The sequence below is a fragment of the Myotis yumanensis genome, unplaced genomic scaffold, assembly GCF_028538775.1.
Source record: "Myotis yumanensis isolate MYYU_CA2020_CCGP unplaced genomic scaffold, mMyoYum1.0.hap1 SCAF_1, whole genome shotgun sequence".
Taxonomy (NCBI): domain Eukaryota; kingdom Metazoa; phylum Chordata; class Mammalia; order Chiroptera; family Vespertilionidae; genus Myotis; species Myotis yumanensis.
This window is the reverse complement of record NW_027223752.1, coordinates 27,466,891-27,493,313: the sequence shown is the minus strand read 5'-3', so window position 1 is coordinate 27,493,313 and position 26,423 is coordinate 27,466,891. Positions and strand designations below refer to the sequence as shown.

At 49.0% G+C, this 26,423-nt stretch overlaps 2 protein-coding genes across 3 annotated transcripts in view; one reads left to right on the top strand and one right to left on the bottom strand.

The window, feature by feature from the left end:
- Window positions 1-15,439, bottom strand: part of POMT2 (protein O-mannosyltransferase 2) — a 40,112-nt gene extending 24,673 nt beyond the window's left edge. The window contains exons 1-4 of the mRNA XM_070415997.1: window positions 15,159-15,439; window positions 6,998-7,082; window positions 2,424-2,528; window positions 593-701 (exon numbers count right to left, since the gene is read on the bottom strand). Coding sequence (XP_070272098.1) covers window positions 593-701; window positions 2,424-2,528; window positions 6,998-7,082; window positions 15,159-15,406 — 547 coding nt within the window. The 5' untranslated portion in view covers window positions 15,407-15,439. The remainder of the gene's footprint in view (window positions 1-592; window positions 702-2,423; window positions 2,529-6,997; window positions 7,083-15,158) is intronic.
- A 260-nt stretch (window positions 15,440-15,699) lies between these two features.
- Window positions 15,700-25,937, top strand: GSTZ1 (glutathione S-transferase zeta 1). Of its 2 annotated transcripts, none has more exons than XM_070416008.1 (9): window positions 15,700-15,860; window positions 19,135-19,186; window positions 20,905-20,972; window positions 21,464-21,544; window positions 21,985-22,110; window positions 23,186-23,264; window positions 23,773-23,825; window positions 24,542-24,591; window positions 25,379-25,937. In XM_070416008.1, exons 1-9 carry the CDS (start codon window positions 15,846-15,848, stop codon window positions 25,503-25,505), a joined length of 651 nt encoding a protein of 216 aa, XP_070272109.1. In that variant the 5' UTR covers window positions 15,700-15,845; the 3' UTR covers window positions 25,506-25,937. The 2 variants fall into 2 exon arrangements, with proteins under 2 accessions (XP_070272109.1, XP_070272119.1); XM_070416018.1 differs by lacking the exon at window positions 15,700-15,860 and adding an exon at window positions 18,820-18,857.
- Window positions 25,938-26,423: the final 486 nt, after the last annotated feature.

Sequence of the window (26,423 nt, the reverse complement as noted above, 5' to 3'; positions counted from 1 at the left end):
GGTCTGGACTTCCTTAAATGTTAAGCTCTGTAAGGTCATGAATGCACTTTCAGAAGAACAAGGCTAGCAACAAGATCGGTTTCCATGGATCAGCTCTCATTTAGCCATGGGAGGATTATCCACAGAAAACATGTAAGTTCCCATTTTACTACCCCCTGCTGCCGAGCTACTTTGAGGCATCGCCCTTGCATTCAGCTAAAATTAGTTTAAGGAGTACAAACTAATCTTGATAGTAACCTAAGAGAAGAATTAGAATTGTAGGCCTCCTTCACACATACACATACACACACACACACACACACACACACACACACAGCTATCTTCTTATCCAATCCAAACTTAAATCTTAAATGTGGACAACTGGAGATCATCTATGCCAGCTCTCCCTTCCAATAATGTAAAGGCTTGCTACATACAAGTATATATATAGTAAGTATTACTAGTGAATAAAATAAGATTTGTAATACATTTACTCAATCCTAAAGTTACTTAACAACTGGGCCCATAGACAGATCTGTAGATGTGTTGATTTCCAGCTACATTCACAGTGTAGCAGACAATTTCCCTGGAAACGTGGTAGAAGACAACTTACCAAAGGTGAGGAGGGCAGCGCTGAGCAGTGCTGCGGGGAGGGACTTGGACAGCTCCAGCACAGTGAGGTAGGCAAAGGGGATCAGCAAGGAACCGAGGAATGCACAGAACTATGGAAGGAAAAGAGAAGCAGTCAAATAACCAGATTAGCTAAGGCTCAGAGACCTACAAGCTCAGGTCTAAGATGGAAAACCCCAATGAGGACATGGTGACCTAAAACCAGCTGGCACACGTGTGAATGAGAAAGGGGTGGTGTAACCGTGAGGCATCAAATCAAGCAGCACTTAGTTCCCACTGAGCACCAACTTGTGCACTGACACGAAATCAGCAAAGTTCAGCCAGAGAGGCGTGAGCAGGATGGCACACTGGTTTCAGGTGGGGGATGCCGGTTAGACTGCCTATCACTATTAGCTGTGACCCTGAGGAAGTCACATGTCTCTTTACTCAGCCTCCCCATCTCTGTAATGTGAAGAATCAGAGTTCTTACCTCAAAGGGTTTATACTCTGAAGATTAAATGACCTAAAGTTTGTTAACACACAGGAAGTACTTGATAAACATTAGCTTCTATTACAAAATTATGGACACAAGTTAAGACTTCTCTGAGGTGTTTTAATATTGTAGAGAATTCTGTTATTTCTCCCTTAGCCCTTTTCTTCAGTCAAACCAGGAACCACGCTTTAATCTACAGGTGGTATTTTTATTTTAGCAAAAAGAATGCTTTGCGCTTCAGCAACTGGAGGTTTTTTTGTTTTGTTTTCAACCACAAGCCTTCTCTGTACCTCTCCACCTTATCCATCAAGAGTCAACAGGCAAGCCCAAGGGAGTGGAAATTCTCACATTTGGGCTGTCGCCTTTTGTTAACAGAAAGCAATGTGCCCTAGTGTGAAAGGGAACACCGGGGTCATATTTGCCTTCTCAATTCCCATAACAAGTTCACAGTGAGTCAGGCCTATATCCAATTACGCATGCTATATGGTATTCAAAAGTCATTAAGAAGACACAGGATCACTTAGAATATGAACTTGAGGGTATGGGACACTTCTTGTTTATTATGGTATCATATGACCATGCAAATTATCCAACAATTTGTCCAAATAAGCACTTTGTATTTATCTAAAGTGTTTGAGCTCCTCAATGAAAGGGGTTTGTAAATGTAACTTGCTTTGAGAGCTCTACGTTGAAGGTCAGTTTCTTCAGGTTTCATTCAGCTACAGGTATGGAGTGCCCAGAGCTGGGTGTTGAGGCCCTGCCATGCTCCATCAAGGCTGCTGCTGGGACACAGGGAACAGAGGAAGCGGACACATGGCCTCCCTCCAAAGACAGGCACACCCCTTGTGTGTGCCTGAAACCTTCATGGAAAAGAAGTAGGAACCTGGTGCCAGGAGTGTAGGGATGCTGAAGTCTTAAGAAAGGGCCCTCAGAGATAAGCAATACTCCAGCAAGTGTGGTCTGAGAGAGGAAGAACATGTAGCTTGCCAATGTGCTGAGGCCAATGCTGGGACTATGGGAGACTCCTGGCTGCCTGGCTGCCTGGGTCCCAGGCTGCTCTCCAACCTGCAGTCTGATGCCTCACGTGGGCATAACAGATGACAGGATGGGCTTGCTCCTATCTATGTAATCTCCATTACCTGTGGCCTCCCCTTCCCTTCTTACCCACACCAGTTCTGAGTCTCTACGCCTGAATTTCTACTACAGGGCATGGATCCAGTCATCCTCCCCCCACCCCAAAGTCCGTTGTGTACACCTGCCACCACCCCAGAATTTCCAACTGTAACATTTGTGAGTGTGGCCACAGGGCTTAGTGAGGCTCTTTCAAGTCAGGAAGCCTTACTCCTCTCATTCCCATGTAGTTGTGATGCTCATATCTGTCCCCAGGCTTCTGGAACATAAAGGTACCATCATATCCACTCAGGTAGCCAGCAAGACCTATCAGCATCTGAGAGAAAGAGAACAAACAGAAACAATGAGAGACCTTTGAGAAGAGATTCCTTCATCCCCTAAACTTCCTCCAGCAGCACCCAGACTTTGGCCTCCCTTGACAACTGTCCATAGAAGGAGTTGACAATGTGACATTTTCTCCTGCAGCTGTTCAAAGCAAGAATCTTTTGTCTATAGAGCTCATTGCTTGAAACAAATCCTCTCTTGTGTTAAGGACAAGTTCTTGGGAACAGTGCAGACTGGACACTTAGAAAGAAAAAATCCCACAATTTGAAGGGCAGGGCCAGTAAGGGGCTTGCTCATCAGCCTTCTTTTATTTGCTATGAAATAAAAGCTGATAGCTCATTATGGGGGAGGGGAAGGAGAGGGGCTGATTCCTGGGGAGACTGGAAAATGAGGTTCCAACTCAGAATGAGGAGGCAAAAAAGTGGCCAAGTTTCTACACATCAGGAATAGAGACGGGGAAGGGGGGAGGGGGGAATAGAAAAGAGAAAAGACAGCTGCATTTCCCCAGAGGGGAATACAAAAGTCCCAGTGGAAAAAATGCCAAAAAGCCAGAGACTGGCTTCTCCTTTTTCCAGTATTCCAAAGAGTGGCAACCTTGGCACATCCCAAACCAGAACAAATCAACCATAAACTACGATAAGAATCCTTCAACAGTGTAAAATTCTTTTCACACAAGCAATCAGAAGCCATGAAAACATAAAAACTGCCAGCAAACACCAAGCATCTGTAACAACCCCAGGCTGCCCAGCCCAACCAGTGTTCGGTTAGGCCAGTGGTCGGCAAAATGGCAAACTCATTAGTCAACAGAGCCAAATATCAACAGTTCAACGATTGAAATTTCTTTTGAGAGCCAAATTTTTTTAAACTTAAACTATATAGGTAGGTACACTGTTATTAACTTAATTAGGGTACTCCTAAGCTGGCCTTTGCTAAAAAACGTCCTCAATCTGATTGAGGTACGTTCGCTGAGGTCGACCCCTCCCAACTCTCCCATCCACACTCGTCTTATATACTTGTTTCGTCTATCTCCTTTCGTTCATCCTCTCTATATGTCCAAACCATCTCAACATACCTTTCTAATCCTCGACACTACATCTTCTTTCACTCCACAACGTTCCCTAAAATTAACTTAATAAACTTTACTTAAAGTTTTAAGTCAACTTCGCACTGTACGTGCACGCCCACACGTGGTATTTTGTGGAAGAGCCACACTCAAGGGGCCAAAGAGCCGCATGTGGCTCGCAAGCCGCGGTTTGCTGACCACTGGGTTAGGCTGTGTGGAGGGAAAGCCTCTCCCAGCAGCACTGCTTGTGGGGGCCTGGATTTGGACCACTGACCAGCTCACTCTTTTCTCTAAGTAGTTCCAAACAGAGTTGCTATCTATAGTTCCATGTCAAAGTATAGAACCCCAAGTTTAGCAGTAAGTGATTATAAAGCCTTGTTTAAAAATAAAAAAATAAAAAGAAAGAATCCCAGGGTCCAGAGGTTAATTTAATATAATTAATTTAATACAAAGTAATGTAAGGTATTAGAAAGACAGAGTCATCCAAATACCCAGATGAACTAAAACTGGCAGGCGACCATCACAGCAGATGCTCCTACCTATCTGGGGTCTCAGAGGACAAGCTGCCTGGTGCTGGTCTACATTCCCAGATTGCTTGGCTGGTCAGGCTGTTCCTTCTCAGTTCCCTCAAGATTAAAAGTAGCCCTGAGCTAATTTCCTAACTAAGAGACTCATTCAAATCAATAAGAAAAGGAACAACCTACTAGAAAAATGGGCAAATTCATAGAAGAAAAAATACAAATCACTAATAAACATATGAAAAAGAAATGTTCAATCTAACTCATAAAGATGCAAATGAAAACAGTGATGAACCACTTTTTACTTTCAAGTTGGAAGTTTTTTGTTTTTTTTTGTGTTTTTTTTAAATTTCTTTTTAAATATATTTTATTGATTTTCAACAGAGAAGAAGGGAGAGGGACAGAGAGTCAGAAACATCGATGAGAGAGAAACATCGATCAGCTGCCTCCTGCACACCCCCCACTGAGGATGTGCCCACAACCAAGGCACAAGCCCTTGACCGGAATCGAACCCGGGACCCTTCAGTCCGCAGGCCGACGCACCATCCACTGAGCCAAACCGGTTCGGCTCAAGTTGGAAGTTTTGACAGTATAATCACACCCGTGCTGACAATGGTGTGGGAAGCAAACACCCTCATACACTGTTGGAGGGACTATATATTATTGCAAAAATTTTCAGGAAAACCTAGCAATCTCTAACACAAATTTAAATGTCCCTTTAACTCTCTAGTTTGCCCACTGAGAATCTTTCAGATACACCTGTACAACTATGAAAATATATAGGTACAAGGATGTTCATGTAATATCTTTTGCTATGACTAAAAGTTGGAAATAACATAAATGCCCATGAATTGAAGAGAGGTAAAATAATTTATAGCACATCTATATAATGGAATAATATAGTCATTAAAAAGAATGGAGTACATTTTTATGTGCTAATGTGGAAAGAATTGAAGAAACATCATGTTTAAAACACAAGTTGCTACCCTGACCGGTATGGCTCAGTTGGATGGGCATTGTCCTGTACAATGAAAGATTGCCAGTTTGATTCCTGGTCAGAGCACATGCCCAGATTGCAGGCTTGATCCCTGTGGAGGGGTGTACAGGAGGCAGCCAATTTATGTTTTGCTCTCATATTAATGTTTTTCTCTCTCCCTCTCTCTAAAAAAAAAAAAAAAAAAATCAATAAACTATTCTTTTTTTTTTTAATACAAGTTGCTGAACAATTTTAGTCTGATCCGGTTTGCATAATGTGCTGTTCATATGAACTAATATTTATGTTTATAAATATGTACACACTTATCCTATATAATAAAAGCCCAGCGACCGAAATGGTGGAAATGACCAGAATGACCAGAGACCAGAACACCACTGCCCCTTACCCCGGCTTGCCCCACCCCCCAGGGAGCAGTTAGGGGCAATCAGGCAGGCAGGCAAGTGGTTAGGGGTGATCAGGCAGGCAGGCGAGCAGTTAGGAGCCAGCAGTCCCAGATTGCGAGAGGGATGTCTGACTGCCAGTTTAGGCCCAATCTGCAGGGATCCTTGCAGGATCGGGCCTAAACCAGCAGTTGGACATCCCCTGAAAGGTCCTGGATTGTGAGAGGGTGCAGGCCTGGCTGAGGTACCCCCCCCTTCCCCCCTGCATGAATTTTGTGCACTGGGCCTCTAGTATTTGTATAAAAAGTTTCTGAGAGCATAGATAAGAAATTTAACAAAGGTGACCATAGAGTAACCTCTGAAGAATCGAAATGTGAGGGAAGGTAGCTTTTGACCTTCTATTTCCTTCTGTACCGATCACGTTTTTTACTATGTGCAGGCATTTTTATTTCTTTAATAGTACCTATTTGACTGGAGCCCAGGTGCCCAGGGCTGGGATCTGTGTGAAGTGTCAGGTATGGGCTTCAGTACTGGAAGAGAAAATGCCCTACTCACTCCTTAAAGGGGCTTTGACTGGCTTAGCCTCGGAACCTATGGGAGCTACTCTGCTCTCTTTCACAGTTTTCTAATTTGCTCATCACTGTCTTTCAGCCAGGTAGAGCACAGGACCACTAGGAGGTAAGTGAGAGGAGCAGGTGGACTACACTCCCTGGAGGCAGGCTTAGAACGAAGCCTCACGTGTCTCCCTCCACACAGGGCCAGAAGTGAGGAAGGGAAGGCTCAGGAAAAACAAATCAGCCAGTGTTTTCCGTCTTCACTGTGCCAATCGCAAGGGGACTCCAAAAGCCACAGGCTGACAGACTAAGCTCGATTTCCTACAAAAAGCCTCCTCTCCAGAGGTCGGTTCCCAAGCTTTATTCTTTCTCTCCATTTATTTTTTCTTATTTTCAATTGAGATAAAAGTCATTGTACTGTAAAACTCACCATGTTAAAGTATACTGAGGTTTTTAGTTTATTCACAAGATTGTGCATCCATTACCACTGCCTAATTCCAGAACATTTCATCGTCCCAAAAAGAAACTCCACACCCATCTGCAGTCACTCCTCAATCCCCCTTCCCCCCCAGACCCTGGCAACTACTAATCTTCTTTCTGTCTCTGCGGATTTGACAATTCAGGACATTTCATATAAATGGACTTATACAATATGCGGCCTTTTGTGTCTGGCTTCTTTCACTTAGCATACTGTTTATAAGTTTCATCCATGTTGTAGCATGTATCAATACTTTGTTCCATTTTTATATTCCACTGTACAGATATACCACATTTTGCTTATCCATCCATCAGTTGATGGACTCTCTCTCCATTTCTGAGCCCAGAGGACCCCTAAAAATACCAAAGATTTTTCATGAAAGCAACTGGTCTGGAATGTCAGGGAATTCTTTCTACGAGGCCAAAAATTAAATCCAAAACCAAGACTTGGCTGTTGTTCACCACTGCTTACCTTTCCCAGAGGAGGGTGTACATCAAAGAAAAAGGTACGGTTGATATAGTAACTTCCCATTTTTCCAAAGTGAGTCTCATCCCAACTAAAGGAAAAACAAAGAGAAATGAGAATTTTTAAGTTATTATACAACCCAAATAGCCTTAACAGAGCATGATTAAAATTACAGTTAAAACCAAAGACTATGAGTTTCAAGCAATTAATGAGAAAATGTGAATTAAAAAAAAAAAGTTTTTGACATAGTGATTTGAGGAAGCAAGACATCAAGCTGGTCATTAAACTTCATTTAGATAAATTTTTAAAAGTTAGCAAATATTTACCAACCATTTATCATAAATTTAAGTTGAATCTATACTTATTCTGTATCTTGAGTTTCTATTTATTTTAAAGAGGCAGAGTTTTCTTATAATATAGAAAGGTTTGTAGTAAGGGTTTTCTTCCAAGGCTGTTAAACTTCAAACTCTGAGACTACGTTTGCTACTAGAAATTAAATTACTATAATCACAACCTACATTGTGGGCAACTGATCAGAGAGAGCCTAGAAACCATGGTGTTACAGAAGTCTGATTTTGTTTTTTAACCTGTGGTAATTAACCTGCTAACTATGAACTTGCTGGTCTTATTACAATGAACTATTATGTAAAAGTTGAGGGTTTTCTTACTAAGTTAAGAGTCTAGCCAAAACCGGTTTGGCTCAGTGGATAGAGCATAGGCCTGCGGACTGAAGGGTCCCAGGTTTGATTCCAGTCAAGGGCATGTACCTGGGTTGTGGGCACATCCCCAGTAGGAGATGTGCAGGAGGCAGCTGATCGATGTTTCTCTCTCATCCATGTTTCTAACTCTCTATCTCTCTCCCTTCTTCTCTGTAAAAAATCAATAAAATATATTTTAAAAAAAAAGAGTCTAAAATATATTCTCACTGCACAAATAATTTTGCAAGGCAAGAAGTGATTCTAACACATTATCTTTTAAACACAGTGCAGTCTTGTTCTTCTATACAACGACATAAAACTTTTTTTATTAAATAAATATATTTTTATTGATTTCAGGGGGGAAGGGAGAGGGAGAGAGAAACATCAATGATGAGAGAGAATCCTTGATCGGCTGCCTCCTGCACACCCCATACTGGGGATTGAGCCAGCAACCCGGGCATGTGCCCTGATCAGGAATCAAGCGTGACCTCCTGGTTCATAGGTCAATGCTCAAGTACTGAGCCACACTGGCCGGGTAACACATTACCTTTTGAACACAATACAAAGTCTTGTTCTTCTATACAAGGGTACAGCCTTGGAAGAAAACCACATCAAACTTTTTATACCCCACATGAGGGCTTTGCAGTGGCAGCCCAATTACCCAGCAGAGCCTGGCCATTTCTGTTTGTCAGTCTCTCTCTGCAGCTCAGAAATGGTTGCTTTCTGCTGACTATCCCATCTCCAGGCCAGCTTTCGTAACTATTCATTACTGACTTGCAACATAACAGGCAAAAGATGCTTTTCCCAAAAATGGTGATGTCCAAGGGAGAAATAACTTCCAAGCAGTGTGACAAAACAGATCTGCAGCAAGAGAGATCCAGTCCAGCGCGAGCCCTTCCTAACACCATAGCCTAGAGAAATCACTCACCTTCTCCAGATCCATTCGCATCCACACAATGAAGACAGTAACAGCATCTGCCATGATCACTCACAGGGAGGTTTTAGGGCTCAATTCAGATGACACACATGAAAAAACTCTATGGACTAAAAAGTCTCACACATGCTGGGCACGATTTAAACTGAACCAGCATGTGTGGTTAGCTATGAAGTCTGTTTGGAAACCTACTAACAAAAGGGTATGAGATTTTTCATTTCAAAAGTGTCCCAGGTAAAACTAGTACAGTAAGTCCACACTTAACATCGTCAATAGGTTCTGTGACTTTAAGCAAAATGATGTATAACAAAAACAATTTTACCATAGGATAATTGATATAAACAAGAGTTAAATTCCTATGGCATCTCGATATTACAACAAAACTACGATGAACGAGACTATGTCAATCAACGTTAATAGAGGACCTGCTATTGCAGTATCCACATTTCTTCTTGGCTTTTATTGCATGCTTGTGTTGAGAGAAACAGTCCTTCTTGGATCTCTCTTGCTCACACAGACCTTGCAGGGTGTCCCAGGGATGCAAGGCCCTGACCACTCTTTACTCGGGCCATTGCTCAGGGCTATGTTTAAGCAAGCAACCTTGAGGGAAGAGTTAGCGTCTCCCTCTGTAACAGAAGCAGTCTGTTTCCTGCTTGTTATAACACAGCGGAGTCCCCAAGCTCAGTATTCCTCAGCTGATGCAGCGCAGTGTACATGAATGGCATCACATGAAATTGGGGATAAAGGGAACCAATGCCAATGTGCTGATGCTCACCCTGCTTGCTGTGCCACGAAAAATAAGTCCTTTGTTTCTGACCCAGGACTTTGTCTTCTGCCAGCATCCATAGAACCGTGACAGGCTAACTTCTTAGCTTGCAAGTAGGATAAAATAAAATCCCAGATCCTGACAGTATTTGGCGACAAGCATAGGATACTGAGAGATAGTTTTCTATAAGAGAAAGGACAAGGACCCCCCACAGGCTGGTTTAGAGGATATGTGAAGACTCCCCAGAATCTGGTAGTGAATGCTCTTGCCCAGTGATAGGCAGGGAAGGTAGTAAAAGTCCTCACTGTCCTACCTGTGCCTGAGGCTGAGCAGAGAGAGAGGCAGGATTAAAACCAACCGCCTAAGCCTTGGTTACTGCTCACTCTCCTCTGGGTGGGAGGAGGAAGAGATGTGATCATGTCCATGGGCAGCAAACCTAGGAGCCCCTGCCCAAAGGCAATATGGATGTGGCTGCTGAATCAAGAAGTCTCTGAAGCTTACATCAATGGTGCCAGCAGTAAGCACCTTAATATTCACTGTACAACTTTAGGTGAAATGAAAACTTTGGGTGAGCTATGTACTCAAGGCAAACGTAAATGCTCCTTGCTTAGATGTTCAGAGCCATTTTCTCCCTCCGTGTCCCATGATCCCTCCCCTTCTACCATAACCTCAGCTGCTTTTAAAAGTAAGATGATTAAAGGTAGGCCAAGGTCTCACTGTCCCCAAAGGGGGCTGAAGACCATACACACCCATCCTACCATGCTGGGCAACTCCAGGGAGGAGAGGCACTCAAACTCAAGACTCTATTGGAATCAGGGGCCCACATCTCCACCCTCCCTACTCAATCCCATGAGAGGAGGATTTGCTGGGTGCAGGGATTACCAAAGGTGCTGAGGAGTGTGCATGGAGAGCCACAGCAGTGTGTGCAGGGACTGAAAGAAAAGGGCCCCTAAGCCCCAGGGTTCACCAGACACATGGCAGTACATTGGGGAGGAAGTGGTGCTAAGCCTATCAAGGGACTAAAGAAGGAAAAAATTTCCTCCACCCCCTGCATCCAGCACTCTCCATACTCACTACTGGGGAATGGTGTGATCTCTGTGTGGCTGTCACTATTGCTACTGATGCTCAATTCAATTGGAAGGTTTGAACCAAGTTCCCAGTGGGAAAGTGAAGATATTGTGACCTAATGGGTAGTGCTCTTCACCATTATTGTGGCTTACAGTGCTGAATGTATAACTGGTATTGATCCCGTAAGTGTCAAGGAGGATTATCCCATTCAGGGACTCCCACATGCTGAGCTGATACTATCCCCTCCTTGGTCCAGGAAAAAAAATATATCAATCCCAAGAAGAGAAAGGGAAAGCACAGCTTTAAAGACGGAATGGGCAGCTGGGGCGCCCAGAGGCAATTCTCCATGATAATAGCACCCCCTGCTGGACGCAGGCACCAAGTACATACTTTTTTAAAGGGGCAGCTATCAACCTACTACCATACTAATTAAGCTCTTGTCGAAACTGAGTGCCTGCCATGAAGGCCTTAGGACCCCTGCCACTTTGGGGTGGGCCAACTTGGAATCTATGCCTAATAAGGAAAGGGCTCAACAAGCCTCACTGGTCAAATGGAAATGGTATATTGAAGAGTATAGCTGACCCAGCCTTAGACATTTTGATTTTACATGAAGAGATGGTAGCTCTCCCTTTGGGAAAAACTACCTTTCTCTCCACCACCTAAAGCAAAGCCGCTGTCTCAGTGGAGCCCTTGATGCAGAGGTTCTTCTCAATGCTTGTGCCTGCTTCACTGATGGTTAGCCTAAACTAAAAGCTGATGGAGTCCACTGGCAGCAGCAGTCATCCTGCCCCCGTGACAACTCCGGAAGGCTGCCTGCAATAAGGGGTGATGGGCATAATGGGCTGAATTGGAAGATTTCACAACCTTTGTCTTGGGCAATACTCCTAAGGAACGGACAAGTTATATTTATTCTTGGGCACTTGCCATTGGCCTGGCCATCTGTTGTGCCACTTGGAAGACTAGGTATTGAGAGATTAAAACATCCCTCTTTGGAGCCAAGAACTGCAGGAAAAAATCATGCTGCCTACTGATAGGACAACCTGGATCACTCACATGGATGACCATGGTAAGGGCTGGTACATCTGATCAGACTGACTGGAATTAAGCTGCTGATCAAACTTGTGCCACAGACTGCTGCCATTGCACCAGGCCTGGAAACACCTCTACTATCGTGGACTGGGTGCAAAGTAAAGGACTATATGTTTCTGAAATTGAAGCCATCACTGCATTGTGGCAGCCAAAAGTTGGCCTGTTAGTCTTTCAGTAAAGGAAGCCATTTGCACGGGGCATTGACTGCTCCAAGGAAAGTGACTACAGTAGGACTTTGTTACCCCTCTGGAGTATCACTGGTGCCTCATTTCAGATTACGTTGTTGATGATGCTGTTCCAGTACAATCATCTGACTCAAGATACGCCAATGTGGACCTTTAAACTAAACCAAGTCATGTTTCCAGCTTTCCAAAGCATCCACAGTCTGACAATGGTGCCTTTTTTTTTTTTTTTTTGCAATGGCCACCCAATAATGGGCCAATAGTCAAGATATTTGATGACATTCCATACTCCCTAGCATCCACAGGCACCTGATATTGTCAAGGACTGAACAGTCCTCTCAAAAAGATTTCTGACTGTACTCTCCCCTGGTTCACACACCTTAGTAAAACAGCTCTGTCACCTAATGCAGTCAGCACCAGAAACGGTTCACCTCCTCTTGGCCACCAATTGGGTAATGGTAAGGATAAAAGGGGTAGAGGGTTGCATAAACTTATTTTGAAAACTTGAGATTCTTCCCAAACCATTCGTGGGCATGATTCCCTAACAGCAACCCCAGATCAGCCTGGGGACATCTATGGGATACAAACTTAATTCTAGTTCAGTCACCGGAAGCTGGAGGGACATGGTCCTAGAGTATAAAGATAATGACCACTTGGTTGAGTGCACTGCTTGTCAAGCCCCCTACAGTGACTCATCTGGTCTCTGCCAATTTTCTAATAATGGTCTTGACAAAAAAAGGTCTGAATATTATAAGGGATACCTGGAGAAAAGGTGAAGTTACAGGTACTAAAGTGATACATCCTAATATAATTATATGATGGCAGAGGAAGAAAAGAAACAATTTTGGGCCCTAACTGGTTTGGCTCAGTGGATAGAGCATCAGCCTGCGGACAAAAGGTCCCAGGTTCAATTCCAGTCAAGGGCATGTACCTTGGTTGTGGGCACATCCCCAGTAGGAGGTGTGCAGGAGACAGTTGATCGATGTTTCTCTCTCATCGATGTTTCTAACTCTCTATCCCTCTCCCTTCCTCTCTGTAAAAAAACCAATAAAATATATTTTTTTTAAAAAAGAAACAATTTTGGAAGCTGGGAAGGTAACATCTTAGGCCTCAGGAAACGTAAAGAAAAGGAAAACAATTAATGATCCTTTCTCCTCTAGGTCCAGAACCAATGCCTGGTAAACATCCATATGGTCCATCTCAATCAGGTGGCAGCTGTAGCTGGCAATCTGACTTTCTACTGAGTTTGTCAGTGTGCTATGAAATCAGAAAAACTCACGTAGATGTGGCCTATCTTGAACTATTCTGACGTGCCTGATAGTATCAACTCCCAAACACAGACACCATATGTGTGCAAACACACAAACTGGAACAAACTTCTCTCAATCTAATACAAATTCATATGCTCCTCCTGACACTCTAGGGGCCTTAGGTTATGCCTCGTATAGCAACTGAGGCTGCAACAACTCAGTGACACTCACTGCCCATGTGGCTTAACCAAACTACTGTAATGCAATCTAAATCAAATTTCATGGTGATCCAAATAAAATTTACAAAAAGTCCTGAATTGGAGTGGCCTATACCCCTTCAGGTAATATATTAGGAAGAGTGGGCCACAGAATGTCTTCCCATTGTGCATGAAAGTTGCTTTTTTTTTTAATGGAGGACCCACTGTAATTATTGACAATGACACCAAAGATTAGAAAGTCAGTCTAAATACCTGTGCAGAGATCATAATGGATAACATACTGGTCTCAGACTTTTTAAAATATATATGTGTTTTTATTGATTTTTAGAGAGGAAGGAGAGGGATAGATAGAAACACCAATAAGAGAAGCATCATCGATCAGATGCCTCCTGAATGCCCCCTACTGGGGACAGAGCCCACTACCCACACATGTGCTCTGACCGGGAATTGAACTGTGACCTCTTGGTTCCTAGGTCAACGCTCAACCACTGAACGGTCAGACTATATCCCAGCTATCTAAAATAAGACCTACTGGTCCTTTCCTCAACCCCTGATCTGTACACTTAATTATTCACAGGTGGTTGGATCTAGGGCCCTGGGGAACATGGTTGAGATTAGCACAAGTTGGCCTCAACCTGCTGCTTAGAAATGAAAGCAGCCTTCATTAAATGAACAAATTGAACAGATCTGGTCCCTGCCTCTGTCAGCCAGGTTAATCAGAGTAGCCAATGGAGTTGCATATTCATGTGAGAATTTGCTAGAAACCAAGACAGTGTAGGATCGAGGGGTGAGACTATTGGGAGATACAATCCTCCGTGAGACTCTTGTACGTCCACACATCTTCCTGGGTATGCCAAGAATGCAAGGCCCTGATTGCACTTTACCTGGGCCATTTCTCAGAGCTGTGTTTACACCAAGCAACCTTGACTAAAGAGGTAATGTCACTCACCAGGACAAAAAGTAAGTTTGCTTACTGCTTGCTATAAAATGGTACATTCCCCAAGCTGTTGTTCCTCAAAGCTGCAAAGAAACCCACTTGTGTGCAATCATCCATCTGGGCCCAGAGCATGACCCTGTGGGACTTGCGGGGACAAGGGAAACGGACTCCAACATGCCACTATTCATCCTGCTTCCTGTGTGGTGGTAAAATGTCCTTTGTCTCTGACCCAGGAGTCTCATGTCTTCTGCCAAGACTCATGAAACAACAAGCTAATTTATTAACTTACAAGCTAGCAGTTTGTTAGTGTGCTTGCTTTTTTAGGAGTTTCATTTCTAACATCCCCAACACTAACTTTCTCCTCGGTGATAATGAGAAAATATGGTATCACTTGTTGGCCAAACAAATAAACCATCTTCAGATTGTATAAAACTTTTCCTCCTCCCAGCTGGCGACTTTTTAAGCTCATCTAATGAAATCTGACCATATTTCAGTCCTGCAACTGACTCTACAAACTAAAATCTTTCAGAAAATAACTATCTCCTCACAGGATGGCCCCAGATCTGCTTCCTAGAACCCCTGTCACCATCCCGGGACACCCAAGTTGTCCCTGCTCCCAAGGATCAAGGTACCCAGTTAAGAATTTCCCCCTCCACTAATGCTTGGAAATTCTGCAGATCAGGAACTCAGACCTTAGGAAATTCAGTACTAAGGATTTCCGGTTCTCCTTGGAAAGCTCTTTAAGAGCCACAATTTGAGAGCCAGGTGAGACCCTGCAGCATAACCTGGAAGGCATCCATCCAGGCTGCTTCCTCAGATCCCAAGAATCCCACTGCCACCCACCAGAGCAAAGGTTCAGACTGCTATTAGCCAGGGGCAAACACCGGAAACCTCAGTTTCCCTTCCAGCGCGACCCCGCCCCTCCTCCTGTGGATCCCGCCCCCTCCGTGCCCCACGACCAATCAGAGGACGCGTCCCTCCTTCCAGGTTACCACGGTACCCGCCGAGTCCCGCCCGTCACTCACCAGACGTGAGGTGGCTGGTCCAGACGATGGAAGCGGGTGGCGAAGGCCAGCAGCGTCACCAGGGCCAGCAGGACCCACCGGCAGGCCGCCTCGGAGGGCCGTGAGCCCGGAGCAGGCCGTTTGGGGCTCTGCGCTGCAGCCTCAGCGGCCTCCTCCGGGACCGCAGTCCTAGCCGCCTGGGGCCCACAGCGGCCCCTCCGAGGACGTAGCTCGGACCCTGCCAGGCCTCCGCATACCGCCGACGGCATCCTTCCCCTCCTCAGGATCGCCCTCCGGCCCGTGAGCACGCTGGCCGTCCTGCCTAGAAGCCACAAAGGGGCAGCTCGGTGTGCCCTGGGAAATGTAGTTCCCTGCGCCGGCAGCGGGGCGCGGACCTCGGCCTCTGGGCTGGGCGGGGAGCGCGGTGGACTCGGCCGCTAGGAGGCGGCCAGTGGCGCAGAGCATGACGGACCAGAGGCCCATGCGGGCCGGGAGAAAACGGACTGCAGGAACTGCAGTTCCCAGCAGCGCCGGGCCTGGGGCGTGGCGAGCTAGGAGGGACCATAAAGATCATTCTAGTCCAACCCCGCGCTTTCCCCAGACGGAAGCCTGGGTTCCGAGGTGTCGGTGTCCCACGGGCCTCAGGCGTCGACGAGTCGGGGAGTCCCAGGCGCGATTTCCTGAACGAGGGGTCGCCGGAAGTGCGAGATGCAAGTGGGGAAGGTCTGTGCCGCTCATCCGGGGAGAGGGGCGCTACTCCAACACTGAGAATCTGGGGGCGGGGTCAAGGGGAGTCGGCCCCGCCCACAGTTCCAGCCACGACTCCCAGCTTGCAGTGCGCTGCGCTGGTCACGCTTCGCGCCTGCGCGCTGCCTGATGGGGGCTGTGGTCCCGGGATGATGGGGCCCTGCCGTGGGGTCGGGCAGCCGGTCCCACGCACTTCGCCTGATTCCCCACCCCTCTACCTGGGCTCCCAAACATTGTCGGGTCGGCAGAGCCCTGCGTGTCGGCCCGAGAGAACAGTTAACATATGGCTTCCAGGCTTGCTTGCATTTTGAGAGCACATCAGGGGCGAGAGGAGGCAGTGGCGCTTCCCAGTCCCCTGAGGAGCTGCCTGTGTCAATCTCTGGAGGCTTGGGCCAGAGAATCTGCAGGTTTTAGTACGCGCCCCCGTAGAACTGCTGTCGTAGCTCGAAGGAATGTGGCAGGCACATCAGGTGGGATATAGCATCGCTTCCATACTGGAGAGCTCGCCCAGTCCCAAATGGGATTTTAGGGGTCTTTCTCTGAAGTCATGATGGTTTAAAAAATCGATGAAAACCATATCGTCGGGTGAGGATTTTAAAAATAAATAAAGTCTGCTAGAGTGGTCAGAATCTATACTAGAATTGGAAACAGAATTCCTCCCAGAGTGGTGGTGGGATGGATACTTGGGCTTAAAATTCAGCTCTGCAAGTGTGAAAAGGAACACGGGATGGTTTGTGTAATTATTGGTAAAGAAAGTGGAATCTGCCCATGGGTATGTCAGCTGATGGCCCATAAGGAGAAAACCTGAGGGCAGAGGCGTTTACAGTGACTGGTCACCCTTAGTACAGGTCAAAGGTGTAGCATTTAGGAATCAGGAGGGCATTGCTTAAAGGATTCTTGAGCTGACGCCTGCCACTCTCTAGTGGTCCGTCCCTCTCCAGCAGTCCCTATCCTGGCCCCAGGGGCCTCTCTAGTCTGGCTCAGTAAGGAAAATGATGCACCTCCGAATATGGTACATCCAGCTGTAGCCACCCAACTCTTGCCCTTCTGAGGACACCCGCTGCCCATCACCTGCCCTCTGTGCCAAGACAAAAGGTGCCTTCAGTACAGGTTGGAACTTCCTGGCTCAGGAACCAACGTGGGCGGGTCTGGGTTATGACGGTGCCCTTGCCCACCTATAGGACAGAACTGGTGGTTCAGGGATGATTCGAGCGGGTTCAGATCGCAGCTTGGTATGCTGGAGGACGCAAAAGGGAGAGGGAACTTGGGTGAAATGTCTGTAGTCAGAGGAATAGTGGAAAAATTCTATTTTCTCCCTCATCCATGTGCATACATGTGTCTGCCGGGACATTCATGAGTGCTAATTACTGTCCTGGGTCCTGCTTTGAAATGCAGGTTACCCAAGAAGCACCAGAGGGATTATCTTTGAGTCTCTTAAACTTTAGAGGAGAGGTCACATACTCAGCTGCAGAGGCCTGAGGACAACAAGAAAGAAGTGGGCCAAGTGGGGGCCATGGTATCCCCTGACTTAAGGGGGCCATTAACTAGCTCCAATAAATTGCTGCTCAGGAAGCCAAGTCCACTGCCTCCAGATTTTATAACGAAAAGACAGACAACAGGATTTGTATATGAAACATCCTGATTTTTTAATGTTGGCAACTACAGTCATCCCTCGATATACATGGGCATTGGTTCCAGAAGTCCTGTCCCCCACAGATACCAAAATCTGAGGATGCCCAAGTCCCTTATAGAAAATAGCATGGTATATTTTAAATCACTTCTAGATTATGTATAATCCCTAACATAGTGTAACTGCTATGTAAGTAATTGCCCTACTGTATTGTTTAGGGAATAATGACAAGAGAAAAAGTCTGTACATATTCAATACAGTCTCAACCAAAGCAACCATCGTAGGTTGATTACGTAGTACACGTCAATAACAATGTAATGTTTTCTTCTGAATATTTTCCAACTGTACTTGGTTGAATCCACACCTTCAGATAAGGGGAGAGATAAGTATAATGGAAACATTTTTAAAAACTGTGTAGACCAAACAGAACCTTGGGCTGCCAGTTTGCGACCTCAGCTTTGGAGTGAATGGGCATAGACCCCAGCTATGTTTATGAAACCGACCCACCAGAGCATCTGGGTCAGAGGCCTCAGGAGTTCTGTGTAGTCCCTCAGCTCCAAACTGTGCTGTCATGCATTCCTGAGGTCTGACAAGAACCCCCAAAAGGACAGCCAGCTTGCAAGGGCTCTCCTTACCTTGCCAGACTCAGTCATGGTGCTGTGATGACCCTTGGCCTCCTGAGGAATGTCCCATCACAGAGCAGCAGGGCAGGGGTAGGGATCCGGAAGGGGCAGATCCCGTGAGCCAATGGGGAAGCTGCGCTAGGCAGGCGGTGGGTCGGGGGTTTGAAAGCAATAGACACAAAAGTATCAAGAATTAGAATTCCTAGGGAGCAAAAGCTGGGGGAAATGGGAAACATCTGTAATACTGTCAGCAATAAAAGATAAAAAATAATTAGAATTCCTGGTCTTTCTGCTACTGCTGGAAGGAATCTAAGTCATCATTTTAGGGCAGCTCTTAATTTTACAGAATAGAGAAGGCAGGGGTTTACTATTTTTTGTCCAGGGTCATACAGAGCTGGTTCCTGCATGGGGATCAGACCCCCATATGCCAGCTCCCAGCCCACTGCACCCCCTGAACTACTTACCTCAAAACCAGGCTACCCTGTCTGCCCAGGACACCAAGCCTAGCTCCACCAGGAGCCTAAGAAACCTCCCAAAGTTTGGGAAAAGGTGCCCCTTCAGACCTGAGACAAAGTCCCCCTGCCGCCTGCCTAACGCAGCTTCCCCATTGGCTCATGGGATCTGCCCCTTCCGGATCCCTCCCCCTGCCCTGCTGCTCTGTGATGGGACATTCCTCAGGAGGCCAAGGGTCACCACAGCACCATGACTGAGTCTGGCAAGGTAAGGAGAGCCCTTGCAAGCTGGCTGTCCTTTTGGGGGTTCCTGTCAGACCTCAGGAATGCACGACAGCACAGTTTGGAGCTGAGGGACTACACAGGACTCCTGAGGCCTCTGACCCAGATGCTCTGCCTCTGGCCTGAGGAAGGAGGCCTGGCGGGATGGGGAAGCACAGTGCTGGCGTTGACCCCTGGCCGGGGCTGGGGCCTCCTCTCCAGTGGGCTCCTGGGCTGGGACCCACCGCATGGCTTAATGTACCCCTTGTCCTCTCTTTCCTCAGCCCATCCTCTATTCCTACTTCCGAAGCTCGTGCTCCTGGAGAGTTCGAATTGGTAAGAGCTGCGCCTCCACCACAAGCCTCGCTGGGGTGGGATGGGGAGGAGGAAGCCCCAGGTGAAAATGATGACCTGGGCCCTAGCCGGTTTGGCTCAGTGGATACAGCATCAGCTCATGGACTGAAGGGTCCTGGGTTCGATTCCAGTCAAGGGCACGTTGGTTGCAGGTTCCCGGGCCCTGGTGGGGATGCATGCAGGAGGCAACCAATGGATGTGCCTCTCTCACATCTATTCCTCTCTGTCTCTCCCTCTCCCTTCCACTCGCTCTTAAAATCAATGGAAATAAATTCTTGGGTGAGGATTAACAAACAAACAAACAAAAAAAGATGGCCTGGGACAGAGGGGTGCTCTACCAGACAGGTCTTCTCCCCCTCCCCCCCAGCAACCAGCATCCGCGTCTCCTGGAGCCCTCAGCACTGAATGGCACCTCCACCTAGGAAGTCCAACCAGAGGAGGTGGGGTGGGGTACAAGGCCTGGAGGGTTGTTTTTTCTCTTGGGCCATACCTCTCCTACCTTGCCCTCCAAAGCTCCTTAGCAACCATGCTTAAAGCAGGCTCACACATCTAGAGGACCTTGGTAACTGGCAGGAAACAGCTGGCCTTCCTCAGATCTTATCTTATTTGATCTGGCCAATTAAACAGAACTGGCCATTGTCCACCCCAGCTGAATCCTTCCCTCCCTCAGTTTAACACAGCCCTTGGCAAAGGTCAGAGTCCTAGCAGCTCCTGCTGAGGGAGAATGTGCTGAGTGCTTTTGTGTGCATAATTCCATTTAAACCTGACAACCCTGGGAGGGAGGTACTATTATTGTCCCCATGGTACAGATGAGGAAACTGAGGCTCGGGAAGTTACTTGCCCAGAGCTTCATAAACTAGCAAATGAATGTGATGAAATCTGAAGCTGGCCCTGACTGGGAAGCCATCCTCCATGACCCCACCCCCATCCCACAGGCATTTGGTATTTGCTGGAATCAGTAGGCAAGGGCACTGGCGGGCCAGAGGGCACATTTCTCCCAGAAGATGCCTTCCCTGGGCCCAGAGCTTCTGCCCTGGCTGAAGGGCCTGCAGACATGGTCTCTCCCATGGTCTCAACCACGTTCACTCTCCAGAATGGAGCTGACCAGTGCTGAGGAAGAGCCCCTTGTCTCCCAGGCTCCTCGCTCCTCTGCCCTTGCCTGAGACCAGCCATCACCATATTTAATGCACAAGTGTGCATGGACACACCTACACACTAGCACTGAAGGGTTTCTACCCTTGCCTCGCCAGGGGGAATCATCAGAGGGGATGGAGAGGAAGCCTGGTCACTGGGGGTCACAGCAGATGCTCTGCTTGCAATCCACAGTAAACAGAGCAGAGAAAATGGATTGCAAAATGCTTCTTCTCTAAACAGTGTCCTCTGCCTGTGTGTGTGCTCTATGGTCACGTGAGCCCCTTCCCTTGGCCCTGAGAGGCCTTCATGAGGGAATAACTGTGTGTCTCCAACACAAAGCCCTACTCGCCGCTGTTAAAGGCCCTGGAGGGGGAAGAGGCGAGGAGGACACTTCCCTACTGTCCTCCAGCGCCCACTGTGCCAGGGCAAGAGAGGCAGGGTTAGGGCAGGGGGTGGTGCCCAAGGAAGCCGGACTGCCTAGCAATATGGAGAAAGGAGCCTCCCCCTGCAGCTTCATGTCGCCCTGGGAGCCAGAGGCTGTCCCCTGACTCTACTGTCTCTCCTAGCTCTGGCCTTGAAGAGCATCGACTATGAAACAGTGCCCATCAACCTCATAAAGGATGGGGGCCAGCAGGTAAGGAGGCTGCCCCTGGCCACAGTGTGGGAGTTGGAGGCCTTGGAGAACCCAGCAGGGGGTGCAGAGGCCCCCTGGCAGAGGAGGCTGCTGGCTCTCCCTCATGGGAATGGCTGGCAAGCTGTGCAACAAGAGGAGCCATGGGAAGGACCCAGGCTTCAGGCTCCATACCACAGCCCGGCCTCTCAGTGCCTGACCCCAGGAGGGTGGGTAGCAGGTGTGTCCTTGCCCCATGCTGGGCCCTCTGCATGTACCTAGGTGGCCAGTGTGTGAGGGGCTCATGTACAGGCCATTGGGATGAAGCCTGGAGCTCGGCAGCCACTGGAGGCTGGGATACTGCACAGATCAGCTAGGCATCACCTCCAGCCTTCGAGCCAGGGCCTTCCCCAGGGGAGGGAGGTGGGGAGGGGGGGGGGGCAGCAGGCCTGGGGCCTTTCTGCTTTACCAACTCAGGCCAGGCCACCCAGCCCACCAGGACCCTCTCTCCACAGTTCTCCAAAGAATTCCAGGCACTTAACCCCATGAAGCAGGTGCCAGCCCTGAAGATCGATGGCATCACCATTGGCCAGTCGGTGAGTGCAGGGCTTGGGAGGCCCCTCCAGGGAGTGGTACCCCGAAAGAGAGGGCCTCACAGCTCATCCTTGCCTGTGTGTGGCCACAGCACCCAGCTCTTAGTAGGAACGCCACAGCCATAAATCTTTGTTAAAGGGAGGAAGGTTGGCTGGTTGCTTTGGGACGAGAAGGGAGACTCAAGCATAGGGAGAACAATTCTGCAGGATGAGGGTCCAAAAAGAGCTCACCCCCCACAGGGAGCCTCTTGGCTTTACAGGCTTCAAGCTGAGTAGGGCGAGGAGGAGGAAGAGGAGGAGGGAGAGGGGAGAGGGGGAGGGGGAGGAGGAGAGGGAGGGGGAGGGGGAAGGGGGAGGAGGAGGGGGGGAGTTTGCAGGCCCTGCCCCTATGGTCCAGGGGCCCTGGGCCCTCTCCTGCTCCCCTCACTGCTCCCTCTGGACAGCTGGCCATCATCGAGTACCTGGAGGAGACTCGGCCCACTCCGCGGCTCCTGCCTCAGGACCCAAAGAAGAGGGTCCTTGTGCGCATGATTTCCGACCTCATCGCTGGCGGCATCCAGCCCCTGCAGGTGCAGCACTGGTGTCTCCGCACTCTCTCGCTGACTGGCCAGCCCACTAGGGGCCCAGCTTGGGTGTGAGGTGGCAGGACAGGGAGGGATTCTCGAGAACTTAGACTAGATCACATGGTGGGGCAGGGGAATGGGAGGGATCCCAGAAACCACCCACTCTGCTGGGTCCCCATCTGCACTGTAAGAAGCCCTGGGCATCCAGAGGTGTGGAAGGGGAGGGGCCCGGTGAGGGGGCGGGGAGAGGGGAAGAGAGTCTGAGCAGCAGAGCCCAGGCCGCCTGCCTTTAACCAGAGCAGCCTCCCTTTCATCTGTTTGGTAAAATAGATTGGGATTCCCATAAGATTTTTATTTTGTAAAGTCATCACTGATTTTTTAAAAAGGTAACACAACAATTCATCTGTGCTAACCCCCGACTTTGCAAATAGGCAATAGCCCCAGAAAGGCGGAGTGACTTTGCAGTCAGTCAGTTAAATGTGACAGAGCAAGGACTGGAGCCCCTGTACACCTGTGCCCCCACCCCCATGTCCCTTTGTTTTTTGTAACAAAGGAGGTTGTAGCAGACAGTCATCCTCATTTTATAGATGAGGAAACTGAAGTCCAGAAGTGAAATGGCTCCAGGGGTGTGAGGATGGAACCAGAGTCCAAATCTCCTGACAGCCAGTCCTATGGCCCTTCCCCACCCCGACCCCACCTCCATATCTTACTTCCACTCCTCACAAGGGACCATGTATGGGAGAAGGGATGCAAGGGAGATATGCTGGGGTTATGGCCACACCCATCGCAGCCATGGCTGTGTCCTATGTCCCCACCCTTGCACATCTCTACCAGAGTCACAGGCTTCCAGACCACAGGGACCACTGGGGCAGCCTGAGAAGGTGGTTACTGAGATCACTGCCCCCACCCCAACCCCTTTAACCTTGGGGCCCTGATAGCAGGAAAGGGCTCACAGAGTCTTGGGGCAGAGAAGAACACGTACAGCCAGGGACACTTGGGAACTAAGCTTTCCTGGGGGGCTTGGCTGAGCAGGCCAGCCTGGCTCCCAAAACCAATCACAGGCTTTCCTTGGGCTGCACAGAACCTGTCTATCCTGAAGCAAGTAGGACAGGAGAACCAGCTGGCCTGGGCCCAGAAGGCCATCAGTTCTGGCTTTAACGGTGAGTCCTTACTCCTCTCAGAGAAACGGCCCTCATGCCCATGGTCCTGAGCATCTGAAACAGCTTTCCAGGCTCCTTGGTCCTGACAATGGCATGGATGAGGGTGGGGGGCAGGGCTGAGGAGGCAGTGGGCTGGGCGGCATCCAAACCTGGCCTCCACCTCTGGGAAGCTCAGAACTTGAGGCCCTTTGGAGCTGGATGGCCCAACCTCTGCTTCACGCTCCACTCCAGCCAGGAAACCAAGGCCAGCAGAGTGCCAGCCCGTGAGTGTAAGAGCTGCTGCCTGGGCCAGTGGCAGGCCTTTCACCTCTGGGAACAGTAGCTGGGAAACATCTCATCCCCATGTCCCTACCAACTCACTCTAGACATGGCTGCCAAATTCCCTCCAGCACGTGTGCCCCAGCCTGTCACTCAGATCCCACCCATTTCAGAACTATGGAGGCCAAGACCCAGAAAGGCCAGTCTCCCCTTTCTGTGCCAGAGTAAGCTTATTCGTGTCCCCCCACAGCCTTGGAGCAGATCCTGCAGAGCACAGCGGGGAAATACTGCGTGGGAGACGAGGTGAGCCCCCCCAGGCCTGCCCACAGCGGCCTCCTGACTCATGTCGACCCTCTCCCACTTAGACTAAGCCATCCCTCCACCCCAGGGTAGGCTCAGCAAGGGCAGGGGGTGGGGGGTGATGGAGAGGAGTAGAGAGCGAGGTGGTCCTCCCTGTGCCAAGCAGAAGGGAGCTTGGGGAGCCAGCTGCCTCAGCAGGAAGGGAGTCTCATTCCTGCAGGTATTCACGCTGAGGTGAGGTGGTCTAGGCAGCAAATGAGGGATTAAACTACTAGTAGATGATGTCTCCCTTTCCTCCCAATCCTGAGATTCTAGGGCTCAGTGCCATTGACTCCTACTGCTAAGGCCCTGGCCTGTGATAATTCTCATTCTAGCCCCTCTTCCCCCCAAGGCATCTCCTTCATTCTGGGAGCCCTCACTAAGGGCCAATGATGGCCCTTAACAAGCACAGTACATCCACTAAGGCAATCAGAACTTCTCTGGCCACCCACAGAATTGGTTGTCAGGGCAACTGGAGCAAGGTCCTCAGCTCTGGAGACAGACCAAACAGGCCCAGGGAAGACAAGGAGGGGGAGGGGGCAGTGGGGATGGATGGAAGAGCCAGAAGCAAATGGGAACCTCAGGGCTGACACCCTAGTACTGTCACCAATAGACACACCCTCCCCGCCTGTGAGTCTGGGGTGCACACCCTGATGCAGACCCACCCAACTCTCTTTCAGGTGTCCATGGCTGACCTCTGCTTAGTGCCTCAGGTGGCAAATGCTGAAAGGTAGGCGAGGACTCTGCCACCCTCCCTCTTCCTCCTGGCTCTTCCCCTCCAAGTGCCCAGCCTCTTCCCATAGTCGGCCCCTTCACCCCCACTTCAGCTACTGAGGTAACATCTCACGCAGAGACCCTCCTGGCTGGTCCCTGTGCCAGGCCACACGAGCCACTGTGGCCTGGGAGAGACAGGCAGAGGTCTTCAGTGGAGCATCCTCTCCCGGGCCCAGCTTCAGTCAGGTGATCCTACATAGCCAGCCCCTCCTTCTAAGAGGAGGCGGCTCACCTGGTGGACACCCCTAGAGGAAACCCCCAGAGCCTGCTATCCCAGACATGCCGTGTCTGTGTGAGCTCCACCTCTGTTTCCCGCATCAACCCTCAGGAAAGCATGAATGGGAATCTCTTTGTGGAAGGCACTGCATTGGGGACCCTTAGGGATTCGGAAATGTATGATCCATTCCCTACCCCCTGGAAGCTTATGACTCAGGTGGAGAGACAATCTCCATTTATAAATGCCTAGCACTATGTCTTACACATAGTAGGTTCTCAATAAATAGCCATTGGTTGGAATAGGAACGGTAGGCAACAGAGACATCAGACAATACTGCATAAAAGCTAGCCCTCCCCAGAGAGCTGTCTGTGAATAAGCCTTCCACCTGCAGGGTCACCTTTCCAGCCCTTCCCTGGCCAGCGCCGGGGGCCTCCTCCAGCCCTGCCTCTGTGCTGCCCTCACCGCCCACAGGGCAGTCTCCCTACCCCCGCTGACCTTGCCTGAGGTAGGTGTTTCTCTGCCACAGGTACAAGGTGGATCTCACTCCCTACCCTACCATCAGCCGTATCAACAAGGCACTGCTGGCCCTGGAGGCCTTCCAAGTGTCTCACCCCTGCCGGCAGCCAGACACGCCCCCGGAGCTGAGGGCCTAGCTCTCAAACCATGCCCACTGGTGCAGGAGCAGAAGCTGGGCGGGCTGAACAGGCCTGAAAATGAGCAAGCCCTAACTGGAGAAGCAGAAGACTTGCACTCCTGGCCCTTGAACTTAAACTGTAGCTGTGGATCTGCCTTAACACTGAACCTCATTCTGCCTTCATCCCCTCATCTGTCAAATGCAGTCAGGATGGGGTGGGAGGATGCTGGGAGGGAGGGAGGGAGGCAGGAACATTACCTGCTCCCTAAGTCACGGTGCAGTCATTAAGGTGAAGTGAGAATGCAGACTGAACTGCCTGGCAAGTTTACCGGAGAGCCATAGGAAGTCTGTGTGCCACCTCCCAAACCCTCTACTGTACCTGACTCCAAAGAATGCCCACCCTGCAATTTGATCATTAAACTGAAGCCCTGGGCTCCTGGTTGTTCATTAAGACTGAGATGTTCAGGTTTTGGTTAAGGCAGTTCCCGAAGATGAACATTCTTTCTAGCTGGAATTCCCGTGCCTGGACCAGGAGAGGAAGTCACCAGCCCCTTGCCCACCCTGTGGCCCCTGGGACCTAAGCCCAAAAGATTGCCTGAGAGAGTCAGACAAGATCCCGAGGAGAAGAGATATAATAATCAGGAAAGTCCAGCCAGTATGGCTCAGTGGTTGATTGTCGACCTATGAACCAGGAGGTTACGGTTCAATTCCCAGTTGGGGCACATGCGTAGGTTGCGGGCTTGATCCCTAGTCGGGGGCAGGCAGGAGGCAGCCGATCAATGATTCTCTCTCACCATTGATGTTCCTCTCTTTCCCTCTCCCTTCCTCTCTGAAATCAATAAAAATATATTTTAAAAAAAGAAGCAGCAGGAAAGAAGGCACTTATGACCAGCTGAGTTCCCAGGACTCGGAATGGCACCCTTAAGGCTCCCACTCC

Bases quoted from the DNA above. Each gene is read 5' to 3' on its own strand.
- GSTZ1 (XM_070416018.1), top strand. The intron at 23,265-23,772 runs GTGAGTCCTTAC...GTCCCCCCACAG, and splicing joins CATCAGTTCTGGCTTTAACG to CCTTGGAGCAGATCCTGCAG. The intron at 24,592-25,378 runs GTAGGCGAGGAC...TCTCTGCCACAG, and splicing joins CAGGTGGCAAATGCTGAAAG to GTACAAGGTGGATCTCACTC.